At 29.6% G+C, this 20,637-nt stretch overlaps 2 protein-coding genes across 2 annotated transcripts; both read left to right on the plus strand.

Annotated features, from left to right (window-relative positions):
- The first annotated feature begins 8,030 nt into the window (after nt 1–8,030).
- LOC130801198 (probable serine/threonine-protein kinase PBL15) lies at nt 8,031–12,993 on the plus strand. The gene is made up of 5 exons (XM_057664982.1): nt 8,031–8,625; nt 10,067–10,202; nt 11,099–11,235; nt 11,443–11,566; nt 12,343–12,993. The coding sequence occupies exons 1-5, from the start codon at nt 8,173–8,175 to the stop codon at nt 12,774–12,776; spliced, it is 1,284 nt and encodes a 427-aa protein (XP_057520965.1). The 5' UTR covers nt 8,031–8,172; the 3' UTR covers nt 12,777–12,993.
- A 5,795-nt stretch (nt 12,994–18,788) lies between these two features.
- On the plus strand, nt 18,789–20,617 carry LOC130801201 (uncharacterized). The gene has a single exon (XM_057664984.1). The coding sequence runs from the start codon at nt 19,012–19,014 to the stop codon at nt 20,482–20,484; it is 1,473 nt and encodes a 490-aa protein (XP_057520967.1). The 5' UTR covers nt 18,789–19,011; the 3' UTR covers nt 20,485–20,617.
- The last annotated feature ends 20 nt before the right edge of the window (nt 20,618–20,637 follow it).

The raw sequence follows: 20,637 nt of genomic DNA on the forward strand, positions 1-20,637 counted from the left end.
ACTTTTGGATCACTCGTCACTAAACTTTTTATTTGCCCTCATGTTAGAGAATACACATAAAATAAAAGGTGTTTTTGGTTTAGGATTTTTTTTTAATATTTTGATTGATTTTAGTTTGTTGGTTTGTCAAACAACTAAAAAAATTGTTTGGTAAATGATTTTAAGTCAGTTAAAAAGATGTCTTTTATGTCAAAATAAAAAACTACTCAAGTTAGCTTCTTTAGTTGACTTTTGGCTTATCAATTCCCTTTTTTTCTAATAAATAACCAATAATCAACATCTAAATTTACTAAACATCTCTATATATAGTTGACTTTTTCAGCTAACTTAAAAGCAATAAAAACAACCAACATTTTCAACTGGTCAAACAAACAAATTAAAAGAGCCAACAATCAATTGTCAAACACTTTCAAAAATAAAAATTAATTATTTTTATAAAGATGAAAATCAAACCCAGCATCGAGTCTTATTTTACCTATGACCTATCCATGGTTGCTAGAGATTATATGTCAAAGGTTGAGAAAGACTTGTGGAATCCATTTGAGAGCTATGACACTAGGTTTAGGGTATGTTTAGATCAAATGTAGGCTATAGTGTTTGGGTATAAATATGTTGTTTATTTGAATCAGCTGGAATATTGGTTGATTTATTAGTTTGTTAAGTTAATTGTTGAAGAAATATTTATTGAAAACTATTTGTTAGTTGTACTTGTTTATTAAAGAAATTGAGATGATAAAAAATTAAAATTTGTGAAAATGCGACTTATATAGTAATTTTTTATTTTAAATTAAAAGCTTTTAAACTATATCTATTTAGATAGGACACTTATAAATTTCGACTATAACATCCTATTTAGTACTTATAAAGGTTTTTGATTCTAATAATTCAAGCAAATTACAATCACAAGCCATATTTTCTTGGAAAATATTACAATTGGTGTTCCCATGATGTGATGATGAAGTCCCATAACTCCAATATGATCATATGGGGGTGTTTAAAAACTATTTTGAATTTTTTTCGTGAAAATATTTATCCTTGTTAATATAAGGTATATTTATTAATTTTTTTCACTCAACATCAATTGCACAGTGATATTTAGCTTGAATAAGTAATTTAAAATTTGTTCACTTTAAAAGTGATACCTAATTCATCTAAGGTTTAACTTAGTTCATAGCTAAGTTTGGCCTTTTTTAATTTGAGCCATGTTGGGGTGTGGGAAGAAGAGATTGATTCCCAAATAGTTTGTCTTGGTCAAAATATGCTTTGACTTTGAAAATCATCAAAAAAGTTGTCTCCATTAAGACTAGACTTGGAGCATATGTGCATTGTTGGCTTCAGTGACTGATCTAGTTAGGAAAAAAAAAGTAATGTCAATAATTTAAAAGATTTCACAATCACCAATGAATAAATTACAACAAATGCTCAAGCCATACTTTCGTATTTTAAAAGCGACGCAGAATGTCATTATTTGACCAACTATTAAACTGATCACACAAAAAAATGTAAAAGACACTTAATGGATGTTGAACCCTGGTTACTCATGCGAAAAATTAAACACTAACCAATTTATTTAGATTTTATTTTGAATTTAAATAATGTCAACTGACTACAATGACCACATAAGAGATCCGCCCATGGTTCGCTTGGTACTTGATCAACCATGGTCGTTCCTTCATATTTGTAACTTCTGAGCTTGTGCTCTTAGCTTGTCCTTCAAACATTAACCTAAGTATAAGGACGTACAATAATTTTTGTAAATTTCGTAATTTTTGTTGTTGTTTATTTAGCTTAATTATTTTTTGTTTTAATTATTTTACAAATACGTAAAACAAAAAATTTAAAATATATTATATATTTTTACTTCATTTGATCGTTAAATATCACTTAAAAGGTTAATTCCTTACACATATTCTTATTGTAAAAGTAGTTTTATATAATTATGGTCACCAAATCACACGATCAATTGTTGTTTGACTTGATGCATGTAAATGAGCTTATTTCCCATTACAAGAAGGGCGGAAATAGACAAAATATAGTAACAACCAGGAATAACCAAACTTCAGAATACTAAAGATTATTGAAGGACCCAACAACTATTGCTGAATGCTGATGTAACTTTCTACAATTCTTGGTTTGCTTAAGGATATAAATTGTGGAGGAAGATACCAGATTTTTTGTACTCTCTTCAAATCAAACGTCACCTTTAATTCGTCTATTGATCTCCTTTAATTCGTTTATCGATGTTCTATTTGTTGTTCCGATAAATAATGAATTAATGTGTCTATTTATATTATAAGTTTTAGACAAAAATAATCAACCTTGTCTATTCTTATTTTAATATTTTAATAAATCTTATGGTTTTTCACATATCTTTCACTAACTTTATTTTATCATTTTTATATTCCTTATGATCATCATTAACTTTAACAAAATATTTATTAATTATTTGTGGTCCTTATATTTTTTCCACTAATTTTCTTTTAATATTTTTTAACATTTATTGTCCTACTTTTCGTTCATCAAATTTATCAATCATTCAATAAAATTATATATTTACTATCTAAAAGATTCTATTTTTTTTAATTCCCATAAATATTTTAATGGAAACTTCACTAAAGAAATGAGCAAAATAAAAAATACACCAAATTGAAAAATACATAAAAATTATTTTGTTTATTGATCTTTTCTTCTTATTTTATGTTACATAATTGTACTTTGACTAATCTTATTATTGCATAATGTGTAAAACTAGTAAACCGTGTACACTGTAAAATAAAAAATAAAAAAAGTTGACCTTGAATTTATGCTCCTTAAATTAGAATCAATCATTGACCTTAAACTAATATATATATATATATATATATATATATATATATATATATATATATATATATATATATATATATATATATATATATATATATATATATATATATATATATATAGGAGAGATCTATTGAGAAGAGGTTGAAAATGAGAAGCGTAAGAAGAACTCTACACCATTGATTTTACTAAAATAAATAAAATCTATGGTCACAATTGAGCCAAAAACTCATAATTGAAAAAGTAACTATGTTACACAGAAAGGTAACTATGAAATAATTTTTAAAATGTTCTTAATTTATAAAAGAGTATACTTTTATATATATATATATATATATATATATATATATATATATATATATATATATATATATATATATATATATATATATATATATATATATATATATAAAACCAAACAAAATTAAACAAAAATTCTTCTCACCCTTCTCATTTTAAAATCCTTCTTATTTGATCCTCTATATATATATATATATATATATATATATATAGGGTCGCGTTCAGGTGAAAACCAAGGTTCTGTGCGAACCGTGAGAACCAAAAAATGAGTTACCTTTTTACAGAAAATGTGTTACTTTCAGGTAAAAACTGTGTTACTTTTACTTTTTAAAAAATCTGGCAGTTTTTCTGAAAAAGCTGTAACTGTCTGGAAAAATCATACAAATCCAAAGTAACACGTTTTTCTGAAAAAAGTAACACCTTTTTGTATAAAAAGTAACACCTTTTTATGGTTTTCACGGTTCTCATATATGGATGGTTTTCACCTGAACTTCTCCCTATATATATATATATATATATATATATATATATATATATATATATATATATATATATATATATATATATATATATATATATATATATATATATATATAGGGTCGCGTTCAAGTGCAAACCACGGGTATATGTGAACCGTGAGAACCAAAAAATGTGTTACCTTTTTACAGAAAAGGTGCTACTTTTGCACAAAAACTGTGTTACTTTTGATTTTAAAAAAATATGATACTTTTTACCAAAAAAGTGTAACTGTCAGGAAAAAAATATAAATGCAAAGTAATACGTTTTTCTGAAAAAGTAACACCTTTTCATGGTCATCACGGTTCTCATATAAGGATGGTTTTCACTTGAACTTCTACATATATATATATATATATATATATATATATATATATATATATATATATATATATATATATATATATATATATATATATATATATATATATATATATATATATATAAAAGAAAACAAATTCTCAATCATCAAGGTTTAAAAATTATAACTGAAAGAGAATGGCTCGGATCCGACAATGGTAGAGTTTTGAGTAGAAGATGAGTAGAAACACAGAGCATAAACAAGAGACACAACAAATAACAACAATAATAACAATATATTTATGAGGTATCTAGTGAAAAATGATGCTATATTAGAGTTAAAAACAATGTGTTTCAAACTCCAATATTGCCAATATCGCATGTACGAAGTCTTGTGACAAATAAATTACGCTATCAATGATATCGATGTTTGTAGGAGAAAATAATGCAATAAAAACGACACAAAAGATTTAACGAGGTTCACCCAACTTAGGCTACGTCCTCCAGTATGTAGTATCTCGTATATTATTAAGGGAGTTCAAAGAACTCTTAAATATGGAGAAATACAATAAAGAATGTTTGGCTTAGGGTGTATTTCATTGAATGAAAAAATGAGCTCCCTATTTATGGGGAGATCACATTAAGCAACATTTAATACATTAAAGCTATGAATAAATGATAATAAAACATGCCCAAGCATTTGAAGAGTCAAAAAAAAGCATCCTAGGAGCGTCAGAGGATCCGCTCGACCAAAGCAGAGGCTCGCTCAATCGAGTGGCCTGGTTGAGCGGGCTACAACAAGCTACTTGAAGTATTCAGTTTGTTCGCTCGACCCACTCAGGAGCTCACTCGGTCGAGCAGCCTTCAGGAGGCATTCTGATAGCTTTGTTCGACCCAGCATAGTAAAACATCTTTTCCATTTCTTCATTAAGATTCATAACTCTCATGTTTAAGTCACTTCATCAACACACCAATTATTTTATGCATTGATCATCAACTTAATCACCACATTAAGTTACACACTTAATCACCCATTAAACCACTCAAGAGACACCATCTCTATGTGCATGACTTGATTGTGCACTCAAGTCACCATTAACATTGACATCTAATGATACCTCCCCCTCAAAAGATGATTACTTTCATTAATCTATTCAACAATGCATTAATGACTAACCAAACACACTTGAGAACAAGCTTTCAAGATAGTGACTCCATTTAACAATAGTAATCACCCAAAACTAATACAATGAAAAAGAAAGCTCTCTTGGTTCTCAAACCCTAACTCTCTCTAGTGTATTAGCATTACTCTCCCCTTACTTCTAGTGATGTTCTAAGGCTCTCTTATATAGCCTAGCACATATTAAAAACCGTAGGACCAATGGCTTAAAGCCCAAACAAATCCCGCAACAAAATAGAATACGCGTCATTTTGCCCTTTGAAGAGCCGCTCGACCGAGCCCCATTCGCTCGACCTGTCGAGCAGCCTCACAGTAGCTACTGGATTGTAGCAGCTTTGTGGCTCGACCATTCGAGTGCCCAATTCAGTAGTCAGCTGCCTCGCTTTTGTTCTTCATTGCACCCTCATCATGGCATTCCGAAGACCCTCCACATATGGGTGATTTGGCACTTGCTCTAACAATAACAAATTAATTACATTAAGTAGTCTAAAAATAATAAATAAGCTAATTTTAAGTCATATGTACGAGAATTAAGTCCTTTTTAACTAGAACAAGTATTATCTTTTTCAGATAAAATTATAAAATTAAATCTCACTTAGTCCATTCTTTTTACACTACCTTATAAATAAAAAAAAGTCATATTAAATAGTATAAATTATTAATCTTTCAGTAAAAGAGCTAACATATCAGAAAATATTTCCTCTATGAGTATTATTTTGTCTATACAAAATAAGCAAGAAATAGATATACATCAGATATCAATCTTGTTGTCCAAACTCCAAAATATAACCTGCGTCATTGACAGGATAATCCTATTCTAATTCTCATTGGTGGGTGATCAAAACCACTCAAATTTGAGCAGTTAACTCTTATATTTTTGACTTCATTTGAATGACATCATATCATATTCATATTCTACAAAAAGCCCCTCAAAAATATCTAAAAAAAAATAAATTAAATGAGACTTTTATTCTTTTGCATTAATAATTAATTATAAAAGTTGGACAACAATAAAGGTGATTACATATTCATCTATCTATTTATAGAAATAACTACATTTTTTTATTGTTATTACATTTAGTGTCAAAACTACTATTAATAGAAATTATTGAGATTTTAGGCGTGTTTATACCCAAAGTTTAGACAACAAAAAAATTAGCTAGTACACTTGTATGAAATAAAATATTTGGTGTTGAGGATTTAGAGTAATTTAGAAAAGACATAGTGTTGCCTAGATAGACGTATCAAATTTCCGTTTTTATTTCTACTTATCAAATTAGTGATTGTAATTTCAAGTTCATCAATTATGAAGGTTTGATTTTACATTTGTGATCATGGTGCTTACTCCCAAACTGAAGGTGATTGATGATTGCTCGAGTGTTCTTGAAGATAATGTTTTCAAAGATAGTTGAAGATTCACATGTAAAACACAACCAAATAACGCCGGCCTGGTTAGGATCTCATAAAGTTAAAATCATTTTCAATAAGTAAAAACAATCTCTAAATAAAAGTATCCCTCGTCCCATTTAAATTTTATATTTTTCATATATATGTTACGTTTATGACAATAAATTTACACATATGACAAGAAACATTATATAAAATAGTAGTGTTATTTTAATTTTATCACTATTGAGAATTGTCTTTCACGTACTGTATTTCTCAAGGAAGGTCTTAGGATCAAATCTCACATAATCCTCTCCTTTTCTCTGCCTACTTTGTAATTTAAAAAAATATTACTATTTAGAAATAATGTTTTTTATAAGATGAAGGGAGTAGTTAAGAGCAATAAATGAGGTAGAGAATTACTCATAGATTAATTGAACATTTGAGTTGGCAATAGTTAATATATATACTTAACATTTCTTGTTTGGACAAATAGATAATTATAAGAAGTCATATGTGAATATGTGATACTTCATATGAGTATAACTAAGCTTGAATGTGATCCTTAGAAGACATATTGGTGTTGTGACTCATTGCATAGCAAAAAACAATTATGTGGTCCTTGTACATGCTTCTCGTGAGAATTGTATGATGACTAGCTTAAACAAAATATACATAATACTCCACGTCCTCATTTCTTTTAAGACAAAAGCTCACGCTCTTAAGATATTATGAATGAAAATAATAATAAATTTTAATAAGCAAATCATGAAATAAAAGAAAAAAATAGTAGAATTTCATGTGGTAATTATGTATTTTTGGCTTTTCTATGTGGTAGACAGAGCTTTTTTTAAATCCACGTGGTGAGCTTGACCTTCTAAATTTTCCACGTGGTAGACAAAAGAGTAGTTTTTTTGTTAATTTATGCTATTTTTACCCAACATAATGTCATTTTTTTCAAATAAAGAAACGTCAAGATCACTCTAATTGTCCACATACATCGAAATTCAGTTGAAATAAGTACTTAATTTAACCAAAAGCTTAACATTTTGTCCACCACATGGAAAAATTAGAAGCTCACAGTCACCATGCAAATTTTAAAAAACATTTGTAGAAAAGTTAAAAACTTAGGTTCACCACATGAAATTTTCCTAAAAAATATAATAGACATTTGGTGAGAAATTCCAAATTTTATGTTCTATTAAATAATTAATATAATTAATTCTTATATAATTCAAAATTTGATAAATTTCTTGTTACTAATTAAAATTAATTTATATACGTCTTTTTGGAAATTTATATACTTATTCCAATTAAGATTTCACAATTAATAAAAATTCTATGTAAAAACTATATATATTTTTGGATATTGATCTAGTCAATCTTATCAATACATGAAGTGTGTAATTAAAAAAGAATCCATTCAAAACAACTTTTGGCACCATTTGCATGAAGATTAATCATCAAAATATCTCAAAATTTGCTTACAAAACAACACAAAAAAAGTTAGTAGAATTGTTGGAGTAGTTGTAGAAAGTATATCTATTCACTTTCCTTTTATAATAAACCATCAAACACCCTTCTTCTTTATAAACCTAAAACCTTCTTAATCATACTCATAAAATTCCCTCTTTCTTATCATTCTCTCCTCCATTGATAATTCCTTCATGACAAAGAAACTAGAAGGTTCTAAAAAAGAAAATAAAGCATGGAAACCCATGACAACGAAATGTTGTTCAGTGGAGGACTCCATAATATTAGGTATAACTTTCGGTAAGAAGGCTCGAACCTCCGACCTTATGTCTAAGAATATGGCTCCATTGCCTTCGTTTAGAAGGTTGGCATATTCAGGCCACCTGAGCAACCTCAGTAGCTGCTCGTCGCAGCGGATTAACGAGGATTTAGCTCAGTCATTCGGTTTGGACTTGTTCGATTTTCAACTTAGTGAGCTAAGAGCTATCACTCAGAATTTTTGTAGGAGTTATTTGCTTGGAGAAGGTGGCTTTGGGAAGGTTCATAAAGGGTATGTTGATGAGAATTTTAAGTGTGGGTTGAAAGCTCAAGCTGTTGCTGTTAAGCATTTGGATATTGAAGGTTTGCAAGGACATAGGGAATGGCTAGTAAGTCTTATTTTTTATAAATCCTATATTATTATTAATTTTTGAATTACAGTTTTAAAGTTTAGTGCTTTTGCAAATCACAGTCTTAATATTTGTTTTTTGCAAATTACAACTACTAAAGTATTAAAGTTTGTAGGTTTAGAAAATAGTCTGAATTTTAGGTTAAGTGGTCGAAATTTTGTATTTTTGGCTTGAACTTGTAAATTTTAATACTTTGATGGCTGTAATTCGCAAAAAATAAACATTAAAATTGTAATTTGTAAATTGATATTCATGATGACATGTTGATTTAAGAGGTCTAATACATGTCAAGAATCACTTCAAATTTAAGTAGCTATTTTTAATGATATATAAATATAACTAACAAATATAACAAGTGTTTTCTTGTTCAAACTAAGCATTTTGAATCTTTGAGATATGTGTGAACTAGCTCAATTCATAATATGTCTTTACATGATTGTCTTCTCTAACAACAAATAATTTAATATATAAGTGAGTTGAAATAACACATTAGAAAAAGTTTTTGATTGGAAAATTCATGCATGTCACATACAAAGTACATCTTAAAAACAAATAATAATTTGTTGTCAAATATAATATAACATCACTTTGTTATGGGTACGTTAAAGGAAAGAGAGAGTTAGATGACAGTTGAATACAAATTTTTATTTAAAAAGTGATTTTGCTCTCCAATTAAAATAAGACGTAATTTATTAGTTAATTAATAATAAATAGGATTTTTACATCATAAGAATTCTTGGTCAACCTAACTTGTTGAATGTTTCACCTATATGAATTAATTTACCATATCTCTATATGTTTGTTCTCTCCTCTTCATGTTACAATCAGCCAAGATATGTAGCTAGTGGAAACTAGTAGTTGTAATTATTATAATTATTTTTAAAATAATGATCGATGATATTTGTTTATCATTGGTATTTTAAAATAATTACACTACTCTAAATAAAAAACAAATAACCTAAGACAAATGAGTGGTATTAATATAAGTTTCTAAAAAAATTAATTAAAATTTTGATGCAAGTCGCATACATCAACTAAGAACCAATAATGATTTGTAGTCAAATATAACACCATTTTATTCCAATACTCTATAAATAGGCATTAGGCAACAAAAAGTGGTTAGGTAATTTTGTTGATCATCGATTGATTCGTGTTTCAGTTGGCACATGTCGTATCACTTTTTTGCTCTAGGTAAAATCTTAGTTCGCTTTTCTCTATTTTTTTTCTAACTCTTCCTTATCTTAACTTGCTCTGTACTTGAAATTAAAAAGTTGTTAGGTAAATAAAAAATAATAATTAGATAAAGGTTGTACATTAGACATTATCATATGCTCTAGGTGTTACCTAATAATTATGGGTGGTTGAGTTAGTTTGATGATGAAGGCCTCAAATTTACTGACTGAATTGAATTGTGGGACAGTCTGAAGTGGTATTCCTGGGACAGCTAAGACACAAAAATCTGGTTAAACTCATTGGTTATTGCTGTGAAGATGAAGAGCGTCTTCTTGTCTATGAATTCATGCCTAAAGGCAGCCTAGAAAATCATCTATTCAAGAGTAAGTCACTCTATCAATTACTTCTTCCGTACTTACTATATTCACTGTACTTGCTATATTTGATTTTTAATGCAATTTAATTATATATTAAACTACACATCTAAAAATTATAAAAATTTAATATTATGAAAGTATGCGATTATACGATTCAAACAAGATCCCATTTAACTATATTTGTTTTTACACATTAACCGTAATATATAAAATAAGTTTGAAAAATAAATAGTGTATAAAACCGTTATGTAGCGAGTATTTTAAAACGGATAAAGTACTTATTATCAGATCAGATTACTTAAAATAAGTGGACGACCAAAATTAAGTTTGAATTAATCATCAGTTTTGACTTTATTTGAAGCTAGCCCTAATACATTTTTATATACTGTATAAAAAGTTATAAGATACAAAACGGAGCACATTATTGTTATTAGAGTATAATATCTCTACGATGTGTATAATATGAAGTCACAGCTTACATTATTAATCATACAAAAAAGATTTATTAATATTATTGTAACCAACTTTTAGAATTGACCTTGATGAGAATAACTTTATAATTATAATCGGAGCCTTAATTAGTTAAATAATTTGACAAACGTTACACTAGAACTTACTCCCTCCGTCTTATTTAATTTACAACATTTTTTATTTATGTTCGTTCCATTTAATTTGCATCCTTTTTATTTTTGAATTATGGCCCACCATTTCCTTTTAATCTCATTCATACATTTTAAATTTCTTTAATTTCATCAACACAATTCACTCTCTCTTCATTTATTACCATTATTCATTTCTTTTTTTAAAAAATAATACTTTTCTCTTTGATGCAAATTATTCAGAACAAAAGAAGTATGTTATATACTTAAATTAGTTATCGTTGATTATCAATATAATGACAGGGTTATCTTTATCATTACCATGGGGAACAAGGCTTAAGATAGCAATAGGAGCGGCCAAAGGTCTAGCCTTCTTACATGAAGCAGAGACACCCGTCATATACCGCGATTTTAAGACCTCCAACATCTTGCTAGATTCTGTAAACATCTTCTCATTCTTTTACTGATTAACAAAGTTATAAATCACTAAAAAAAAAATCATTATACCGACTTATTTCTTACTATTTTAAACAGTCAGAATTAATTGAGTTATTTTATTTGTAAACATTAAAGTTTTTAATCAAATGTACTTAATTTAAATTATTTTTTTTTTCTAATTATTGTTTTTTTTTATTAATGTGGTTTAGGATTTCACAGCTAAATTGTCTGATTTTGGGCTGGCAAAGATGGGTCCTGAAGGATCCAATACTCATGTTACTACTAGGGTTATGGGTACTTATGGTTATGCTGCACCAGAGTATGTTTCTACAGGTAATGTTATATATTGATAACAAAATTGTTACCTCAAGATAATATTACAATGTGTTTGTTGGAGTAAAAATGTAGAGCAATTCTTGTATGAGACTAGACCTGCAACGGGCCAGTGGCTTATTGGGGTCCAAATCTGACCACTGAATAAATGGGCCGGGCTTAAATGAGCTCCTCGTTTACATAAATGGAGTGTGTTGAAAATGGACTCTTTACGGGCATAGATTATTGTTCTTGGCTTAAACTATGATACATTATTACTAATTGACAAAAACAATTAACAGTAAAGACATTTTATTTAACCTGACATGTTTATTTCGATGAAACTTCAAAAGAACAAAATTTGAAATGGTCGGGCTTATTTTTTATTAAGGCCCAACCCATTTAATTTTGAACCCGGCCTGACTCTTATCCAACTCATTGCAAATGTCTTTGTGAGATCATCTCACAATAAGATAGGTCTAGCTAAAGTGGCCCTTAATTCTTAAACAATCAAAGTTTGTGTTTTATATACAAATTGTAAATTTTAACATCCAAAGTAGATGTGAGTAATTTAAGTAAGAAAGTAGATCTATTAATCAATTTTGTTGGGGTATTTGACCCAAATTAGAATTGTCTTACAATGAGATCATTTTAAATAAGAATTTTTTAAAAATGTTAATGGCAAATTGAATGAAATTTTGAAGTAATCTAAGTAAATTTAGCTTGTAAAGTTCATTGTAATGCCTTTTATTTGATTTTAAATCGAAATGTTTTTGACACTTACGTTTATCATATAGGACATTTGACAACTAAAAGCGATGTCTACAGTTTTGGAGTGGTACTACTAGAATTACTTACAGGAAGACGATCAATGGACAAATCGAGGCCAAAAGGAGAACAACATATAGTCGATTGGACAAGGCCGTACTTGCCTAGCAGCCGGAAGATAAGATACATAATAGACCCAAGACTAGGTGGTCAATACTCGGTTAAAGGTTCAAAGGAGATGGCTCAATTAGCTCTACAATGTGTAAGCCTAATCCCTAAGGATAGGCCGAAGATGTCAATGGTCGTACAAGCACTCGAATTGTTGCAAAATTACAAGGACATGGCGATTGCTTGTGGTTTATGGCCACCACCAAACACAAAATCAAGTAAGACAAATGGAATTTCTACCAAAGGAAGGGGGTATTGTAAGCCTTCACCTGTTGCACCAATTAGAAAATTATGAATTGTAATTAGTTGGTGATTATTTGAATGATACTATACTTATATTTAAATTAATAGATATAAATGTGGACATGCATGCATGTCTACCCAAGTTTATCAAAACCAAAGGCCAACAAAAGGGAAAGTGGTTTGTTTGGGGAGTGGGTGTACCCAAGGCATGATATATATTAATATATTATTATGATTGCCATGTATGTACATATTTTGGGTGTAATAAATAAGAGTATTATAAATTATTAAAATAAAATAATTACTACTCCAATATATATGAATAAATGATATATTTTAGTCTATGCTAATTTTATATTATCAGCTTTGAGAAAGAATGGAAAAGAAACTCAAAAATTGGGCATTGTGTTTCTATAGGATAATAGATTGACAAACAGATTTTAAGAGAATTGCTTAATCCAATTAATAGCCAAAGAATAAAAATTTATACCAAACATGCTCTTAGAGGGAAGAAATAGCATTTCCAAGAGGAAGGACAAACTTGGAAGAAAAGGTAGCCATAAAATAAAAAGAAATTTTATATGGTAACTTCGATTTTTTTAATTTTTCATGTGATAGAAAAAAATATTATTTAAATCTGCATGATGACTTCAAGCTTTCAATTTTTTCATACGGTGGACAAAAGGTTAAATTTTTTGTTAAATTAAGTACTATTTTAAACAAATTTTCGAAAAAATACCCCATAAGGATAATTAAGATTTGAGAAGTATATTTTTATAAAAAAAAAGTCATCATAATGAATAAGAATAACATAAATTCAACAAAAACCTTAATCTTTTCTCTGCGAAATAGAAAAATCAAAAATTTTAAATCACCACGTGAATTAAAAAAACGTTTATCCACCATATAAAAGTTTTCAAATAAAATAATAACTAAAAATGGGTTATAAAATTACTCACTTTTTATGTGTTGAGTACGTTGACTAGAACCTTTTAAGGGCTGGTTAGAAAATTGTTGGTTGTATTTACCGTTTATATGGATTATTATGTTATCAGCTAGTCAAAGAGTATCTCAAGCCTAACTCATTAAAGATTAATGTTTATTTATCGTATTTTTAATGTCTACTTATATTATTCTTAATGCTTATTTATCGTATTTTTAATACCTACTTTCAATATCTTAAATGTCTACTTACATTATTCTTAATGTCTACTTACAATATTTTAAAGGAAAAATTATTGTAAATAATCCAACCTAATTTTCATTACCTGCCAATAATCTCATCTTTTAAATTTTTTTTAATAATCCAACATTTGCTGTTAGTTTGTTGCCAATGGACCCTTCAAAAAAATGACTTGTTATATCAGGTTATCTCTCATCTTCTTCCTTATTTATAATAATTCAATCTATTTTCCATTACCCGACAATAATCCCACCTTCAACAATTTTTGTAATAATCCAACCTTTGCTTTCTGTTTGTTGCTAATAGACCCTTCAAGAAACTTAATGAAATGGTTAGTATTTCCCAAGCTTATGAAGTTGATCATTGCAAAGATAGTAATTGTCTTTACATAAATATCCCATCAACTAGGGGTGTTCAAAAAATCTGACTCGCTTGACTCGACCCGCTGACTCACATCCTAAATGGCGGGTCAATTTTTTTAAAAAAGTTAATATAATCTGGGTTGGGAACCGGACCCGCCTTAACCGAGTTGGGTAATGGGCCACAAAATACATTGAGTCGGGTACCCGCCGCCCGTTATGTAATATCTTTATCAAGTTGAAATTTACATGTTAAAATTTTATAATCAATATAATTATAAAAAATCAAGAATAGTCTTATGTTTTTCACTTCCCTTCCAAACATACTACCCCTTTAAATCAGTGGCAAAGAGAAAAATGTAGATTGTTTGATAATAATTGAAAATAAAATGTGTTAAAAAATTTAAATGAGACTTAACATGTATGGATGAGATATGCTGGATTATTATAAACTAGTTGCAAAGAGAAATTGAGTTTTTAGCTTTTTAAAGGGTCCATCGGCAACAAAATGAAAACAAAAGTTGAATTATTAAAAAAAAAATCAAAAGATAGGATTATTGGCAAGTAATGGAAAATAGGTTGGATTATTATAAAGAATGAGAAGATGAGAGGTAACCTATTATAGCAAGTCATTTTCTAAAGGGTCCATTGGCAACAAACTGAAAGCAAAGATTGGATTATTAAAAATTTTCAAAAGGTGGGATTATTGGCAGGTAATGGAAAATAGGTTGGATTAATCAAAATAATTTTTCCTATTTTAAAAATTATATAATGGACCCAATTAGAGACGGTCTCTTAAAAAGACCGTCTCTCACAAGAATTTGTGTTATATTATAGGAAAAATTACCTCCTAAAATAATTTAAAATAATCTCATTTATTGATTAACCATAAATAATCTCAATTTTGGAGGATATTTTCTTAGAGTAAACTTGGTAACTGGATAACTTGCTATAACAAGTTTTATTATTTTAAAAAATATAAATTAAAATAAAATGTCGAAAATTATGCAAAAAATTTGTTAAAAAAATTTCTAATTTTTTTTATTATTCCGAATTTTTTGATATAAATTTTCAAAATTTTTTCTGTTTACTTTTTAGCTAAATTCCGTACTATATTATGTCATCGGGTCACTTGGGTTTACTCTAGGTAAATACCCTTTAAAGTTGGGATTATTCATGGTTAATCAATATATGGGATTATTATAGAAAAATTATGAAAAAATTGAAAAAAAATTCTAGATAATTTTTCCCATATTATATTATATTTATTAGCTTACCAATCTATTATTAAACCAGCCCTAAACAAACATACAAGTACATGTCATGACCTAACTTAAAAGTTAAAACTCTTACATACGAACAAATTGTTTTGGTAAGTTAGACTGCAAAGTGCCAAAGACCCTACATTATTTCCAACAAATATGAATAAATTTTAGATTATAAGAGTATTATAAAGTACACATGGTTGACCATAACTACTCCCTTAATTTTTAAGCTCCTTTAATTGTGCTTAATATGGTAATTCTTAATCAAATCATATCTAATGTCTTGAGGCTTCAAAAATGCTGAAAAGATAATTTAATTACTAATCTTATTCCTACTAACATTATTGAATTTATTATGTTTTTTTATTAGGATAAATTATTTGAGTCCAGTGGTAGATGACCTCTATTTGGAGGCAATTAGTTTGTGTTTGAGGATAGGACATTCGAATATGACTTTAACGGCACGTTGATAGGTCGTAATAAACGTGGTAATAGAAATAAAAACTAGTGTAATTTTAGTTGAAAAATATTTAAATTACCTTATGGTCATGTTTGTTCAACTTTAATCATTTCATTTTCGTAATAAAATTCATTCCAATGCATTACCATTGGGAGATGTGATATTAGGTGGTAATGGAATTTTATAAACAAAATTTTTTTTTGTGATGAAAGTTTCATTACCATGAAAATAATATAAAACTTTTAATGAAATGTTACACTAAAAATTATTTTCATTATCAATATTTAATACCACTAACCGAACGGGCCGTAAAGGTATTCAACATAAGTCAAAGAAGCATTGGGTTCAAACGAGCGAACATAAGATTTAGAGGCTCGATGCTTGAAAGAGTAAGGAGCTCTAGACGAGCAAACTCAATAATCATTTGACATTATACTTCTATTTTGCAGCTATATTTTTTTATATTTTAATCCTAAAGTAAATTGGCTACGTTTAGTATAAACACATTCTACTCCTAAATTACTTACCACAAAAATAAATAGCTTAGTATGCTACAAATAACCCATGCCCAAACATATCTACTAGTAATCTTTCTTTTGATTGTAATTCTACTTATATAAGTTCTTGTGTTCAGAATGACAAATTTGATCATTAATCAATACAAAAAGACCTTTAAAAAGGCTATAGCCTTACTTAGATGAATCTCGATAAATTTTAAATGTTCTTTATTGCTTTTTAATATTACCCACAGTTGCACATAGTGATTCTTAAATTTGCATTATGGGATTTAATATATTAGATGAAATCGCTCTACCACCTATCTTGGTCTTGTGATTTGCTTTTGAATGTTGTCGATTCTTAAACAACCAAGTTATTGCCACCTACTTGAGGATATTGATTAAATCTTTTCTCATTGCCTTGTACCACATTTTTTGCGCATTGCTAAATAAAACCAAGAAATCAAACAACACAATTGTTGCATGAGACAGTCTCACCATGAGACAAGCTCTATAAATTCATATAGTTCAACAATGTAAATTATAAGAAAATAAATTTTTTATTTTGAAATTATCTCATTTAAAGACGATCTCTGACTGAAATAATTTCACCAAAACTTGCTCCAAAGACAAGGATTTTGAGCTATGGGCCAATTTGTGATTTATCAATTGAGGTGTTTTCAAATGTGATTTTTCAGATCAAGGGTCGAGATTCTCATCAAAAAAGTCAAAAGAAAATAGCTTGATCATTGAACAATAGATAGTCATAACTCATAAGTCTAGAAATTGATTAGATTAGCTCAAAAGTGACCTTAATTTTAGATATGAATCTAATTTCTAAAACCTAATAAATCTCAGTTAAATTTGGGTCAACTAAAAATAGATAAGTGTTACAAAAGTAAATAGATCTGAATATACTGCCTCTGTTTTGGATAATTTACATCAAAGATAAAATTTATGTCTTTTAAGAAAAAGATAATGGCGATAAATAAAGAGAGAGAATGAATTATGCGGATAAAATTAAAAGAGAATTAAAATGTATGGATGAGATTAAAAAAAGTGATGGACCATTATCCAAAAATAAAAATAATACAAATTAAGTGGGACAGACCAAAATGACAAATGCTGCAAATTCAATGAGATAGAGGGAGTACATTTAATATTTTTAGATCTATCCCTAGATCTAGGTACACCCTAGACTCGACCAGTACCTTTATTTATGTTTAATTGATGACTAATTTAGACCTGTTTTAGACTTATAATAGAGTAATTTAGACAAAATTTGGGCCTAGACCTAACATTTAAACTCATTTTACACCTACTTAAACCCTAAATTCTGACAAATTGTAAAATATCAAAAAAATTTAATACTCACTTAAGAACGTAAATCTATTAAATTCGGTAAATTTAGATTAGTGCTAAAAAGTTTCAAACCCTCTGAATCTAAAATTAGTTTCTTTAAAACTAAATAAGCTTTAAATCTCGGTCTAATGAGACTCAAATCAAATCCAAATCATTTTTAATATGAAGAATTTAATATGAAGAAAACAGTAGTAATAATTTTAATGCACAATCCAAGAATGGAAACTCACTTAAAAAACAAGCTATTACCTTTCTTTTTCAATTGGAAGTTAAGCTAGTTTCACATTTTTTAAATACAGAGTTCGCATTCATCTCCAATATGCATACCATCATATATATACATACGTGACCTCCACCTAAAATGTAATTAGGAGTTGAATGTACATAATGTTCTTTTTAATAGTAATAATACAAAGAGATTGTTTCCGGTTAATTCTTACTGGCAAGCATCACGTGCAATTTTATATAAATAAAAACTGCATATGATTTAATTAGTCATTTTTACATAGTTCATTATTACTATTCAAAACCAAACAAACCATAAATCTTTGATCCCAACGAAATGCAAATGAAGCACATAGCATATTACTCTATTAGTCCCTCTCAATTTACACCACTTTTCATTTTAGTTTATCCAACTCATTCTGCACCATTTCCTTTTTGATAATGGTCCCACTTTCTTTCTTTTATCTCATTCATCACAAACTTATTATCTGTCCATTTTAACCATTCATTTTATCATCCACTTGATTTTGTCTTATTTTCAATCCGATTTTCCTTTCCGCTAAATTTTACCAAAATATTTTAGGTGCATTCTCATAACGACAGAGAGGGTATCGTATATCATCAATAAAAAAATCCCACCCAACTTTGACCATATTTGCGGAAAATCAATACCCAATTGTAATATTGCTTGTTAAAATGGAAAAGTTGGGCAATTTTCCATAAAGAAAGCGTGAGGAAGCCACTACCTCACGTTGAAAACCCACCACTTTCCCTTCTTCACCCCCAACAATGTGCACCTGCAGCTGCCTTAGTGCGTGCTTAACGCCCAATACATCTCATTTTCCCTACTTTTCTTCACTTCTTCATCTTCATATGCCCATAATCTAACCATTCTTCCTACATTTTCTCTCAATTTTCTGTCTAAATTTGTCCGAAATGGCCTCAAATATGTACACAAAGCTGAGAAAATCACCTATTTCATCGACTTCTAACTATAAACTTTGTATAACTCTGTTTTTTACAGTTATATTCACTATACCAGCTTTGTTTTTACTACAAAACAACCCTTCTTCATTGTGTTTTCCACCTTTAAGCACTACTATAAAAACTAAGTCATGGGGTGGCGACCTGCGAGTCGCCACCTTTGCTTGGAACCACCTATCGTTTATTGGGCATGGGGTCCGCCCACTTAAGATTGCGGTTTTTTCAAGGAAGTGGCCGGTAGGGTCCACACCCGGGGGTATGGAGCGTCATGCTTATACCCTCCACACCGCCTTAGCGAATTATGGTCATAAAATACATGTTTTTACTTCCCCGTATGAGCAAAACCCGGGTCCAAGCCTAAATTCAAAATCAATGCCAGAAACCAACCCAACCATACACTTTCACGAGGGCGAGCCTGGGAAGTGGCGGTACAACAAGGCGTGGGATCAATTCACCGAGGAGAACCAACACGAGGCGTTCGATGTAGTCCACACAGAGAGCGTGGCACTCCCTCATTGGCTCGCCCGCCATCTAACCAACCTTGTGGTTACATGGCATGGCATTGCCCTTGAAAGTTTGCAATCAAGTATATACCAAGATTTGGCTAGGGCACCAGATGAGCCTATGTCACCTGGTTTTAACCAAAGTATACAAGGGGTAGTTCCTAAAGTACTTAATGAAATAAGATTTTTCCACAATTATAAACATCATGTTGCAATTAGTGATAGTTGTGGTGAAATGCTAAGAGATGTATACCAAATCCCATCAAAAAGAGTTCATGTTATAGTAAATGGTGTAAATGAAGGCGATTTTCGGGAAGATTTTAGGTTAGGCCAAGATTTTAGGTCTAAAATTGGTATGCCCAAAAATGCTACATTAGTGATAGGTGTGGCAGGGAGATTAGTGAAGGATAAAGGGCATCCCTTGGTTTATAGGGCATTTTCTAGGTTTATAAAAGACCATCCAAATGTGTATCTCATTGTAGCAGGGTCTGGCCCATGGGAAAACCGGTATCGAGAACTAGGGCCTCAAGTGCTAGTTTTGGGGTCAATGAAGGCGTCTGAATTAGGCGGGTTTTATAATGCGATTGATATATTCTTGAACCCGACTTTGAGGCCCCAAGGTCTCGATCTTACACTTATGGAGGCGATGTTGAGTGGAACCCCTGTGATGGCCTCAAGGTTCCCTAGCATTAGGGGGACGATTGTGGTGGAGAAGGAGTTCGGGTTTTTGTTTGCTCCGAATGTGGAGTCGTTGGTGGAGACACTAGAAGAAGTGACTAAAGAAGGTGCAAAAAGGCTAGCTCAAAGAGGAAAAGCTTGCAAGGATTATGCACAATCTAAGTTCACTGCACATAAAATGGCCTTAGCATATGAAAGGCTGTTTCTTTGTGTGAAAAATGAAACATTTTGCATATACCCTTAAAAAGTCTTAGAGTAATCTTTTTTCTTAGATGCAGGGGGAATAAGTTTTCCTCCAAGGTAGACTATACATAAACCCAAGTATTTATATGTTGTTCATTTTGATATTCTTATCTTAAATTAAATTTCACCTCAAATACTCGATTACATATCATAA

Source organism: Amaranthus tricolor, chromosome 15 (assembly GCF_026212465.1).
Source record: "Amaranthus tricolor cultivar Red isolate AtriRed21 chromosome 15, ASM2621246v1, whole genome shotgun sequence".
In the NCBI taxonomy this organism is placed as follows: domain Eukaryota; kingdom Viridiplantae; phylum Streptophyta; class Magnoliopsida; order Caryophyllales; family Amaranthaceae; genus Amaranthus; species Amaranthus tricolor.

Excerpts from the sequence above, each read along its gene's own strand:
- LOC130801198 (XM_057664982.1), top strand. The coding sequence starts at position 8,173 with ATGACAAAGAAACTAGAAGGTTCTAAAAAAGAAAATAAAGCATGGAAA. Across the intron at positions 11,236-11,442 it reads CCAACATCTTGCTAGATTCT|GATTTCACAGCTAAATTGTC; the intron begins GTAAACATCTTC and ends AATGTGGTTTAG. Across the intron at positions 11,567-12,342 it reads ACCAGAGTATGTTTCTACAG|GACATTTGACAACTAAAAGC; the intron begins GTAATGTTATAT and ends TTTATCATATAG.
- LOC130801201 (XM_057664984.1), top strand. The coding sequence starts at position 19,012 with ATGGCCTCAAATATGTACACAAAGCTGAGAAAATCACCTATTTCATCG.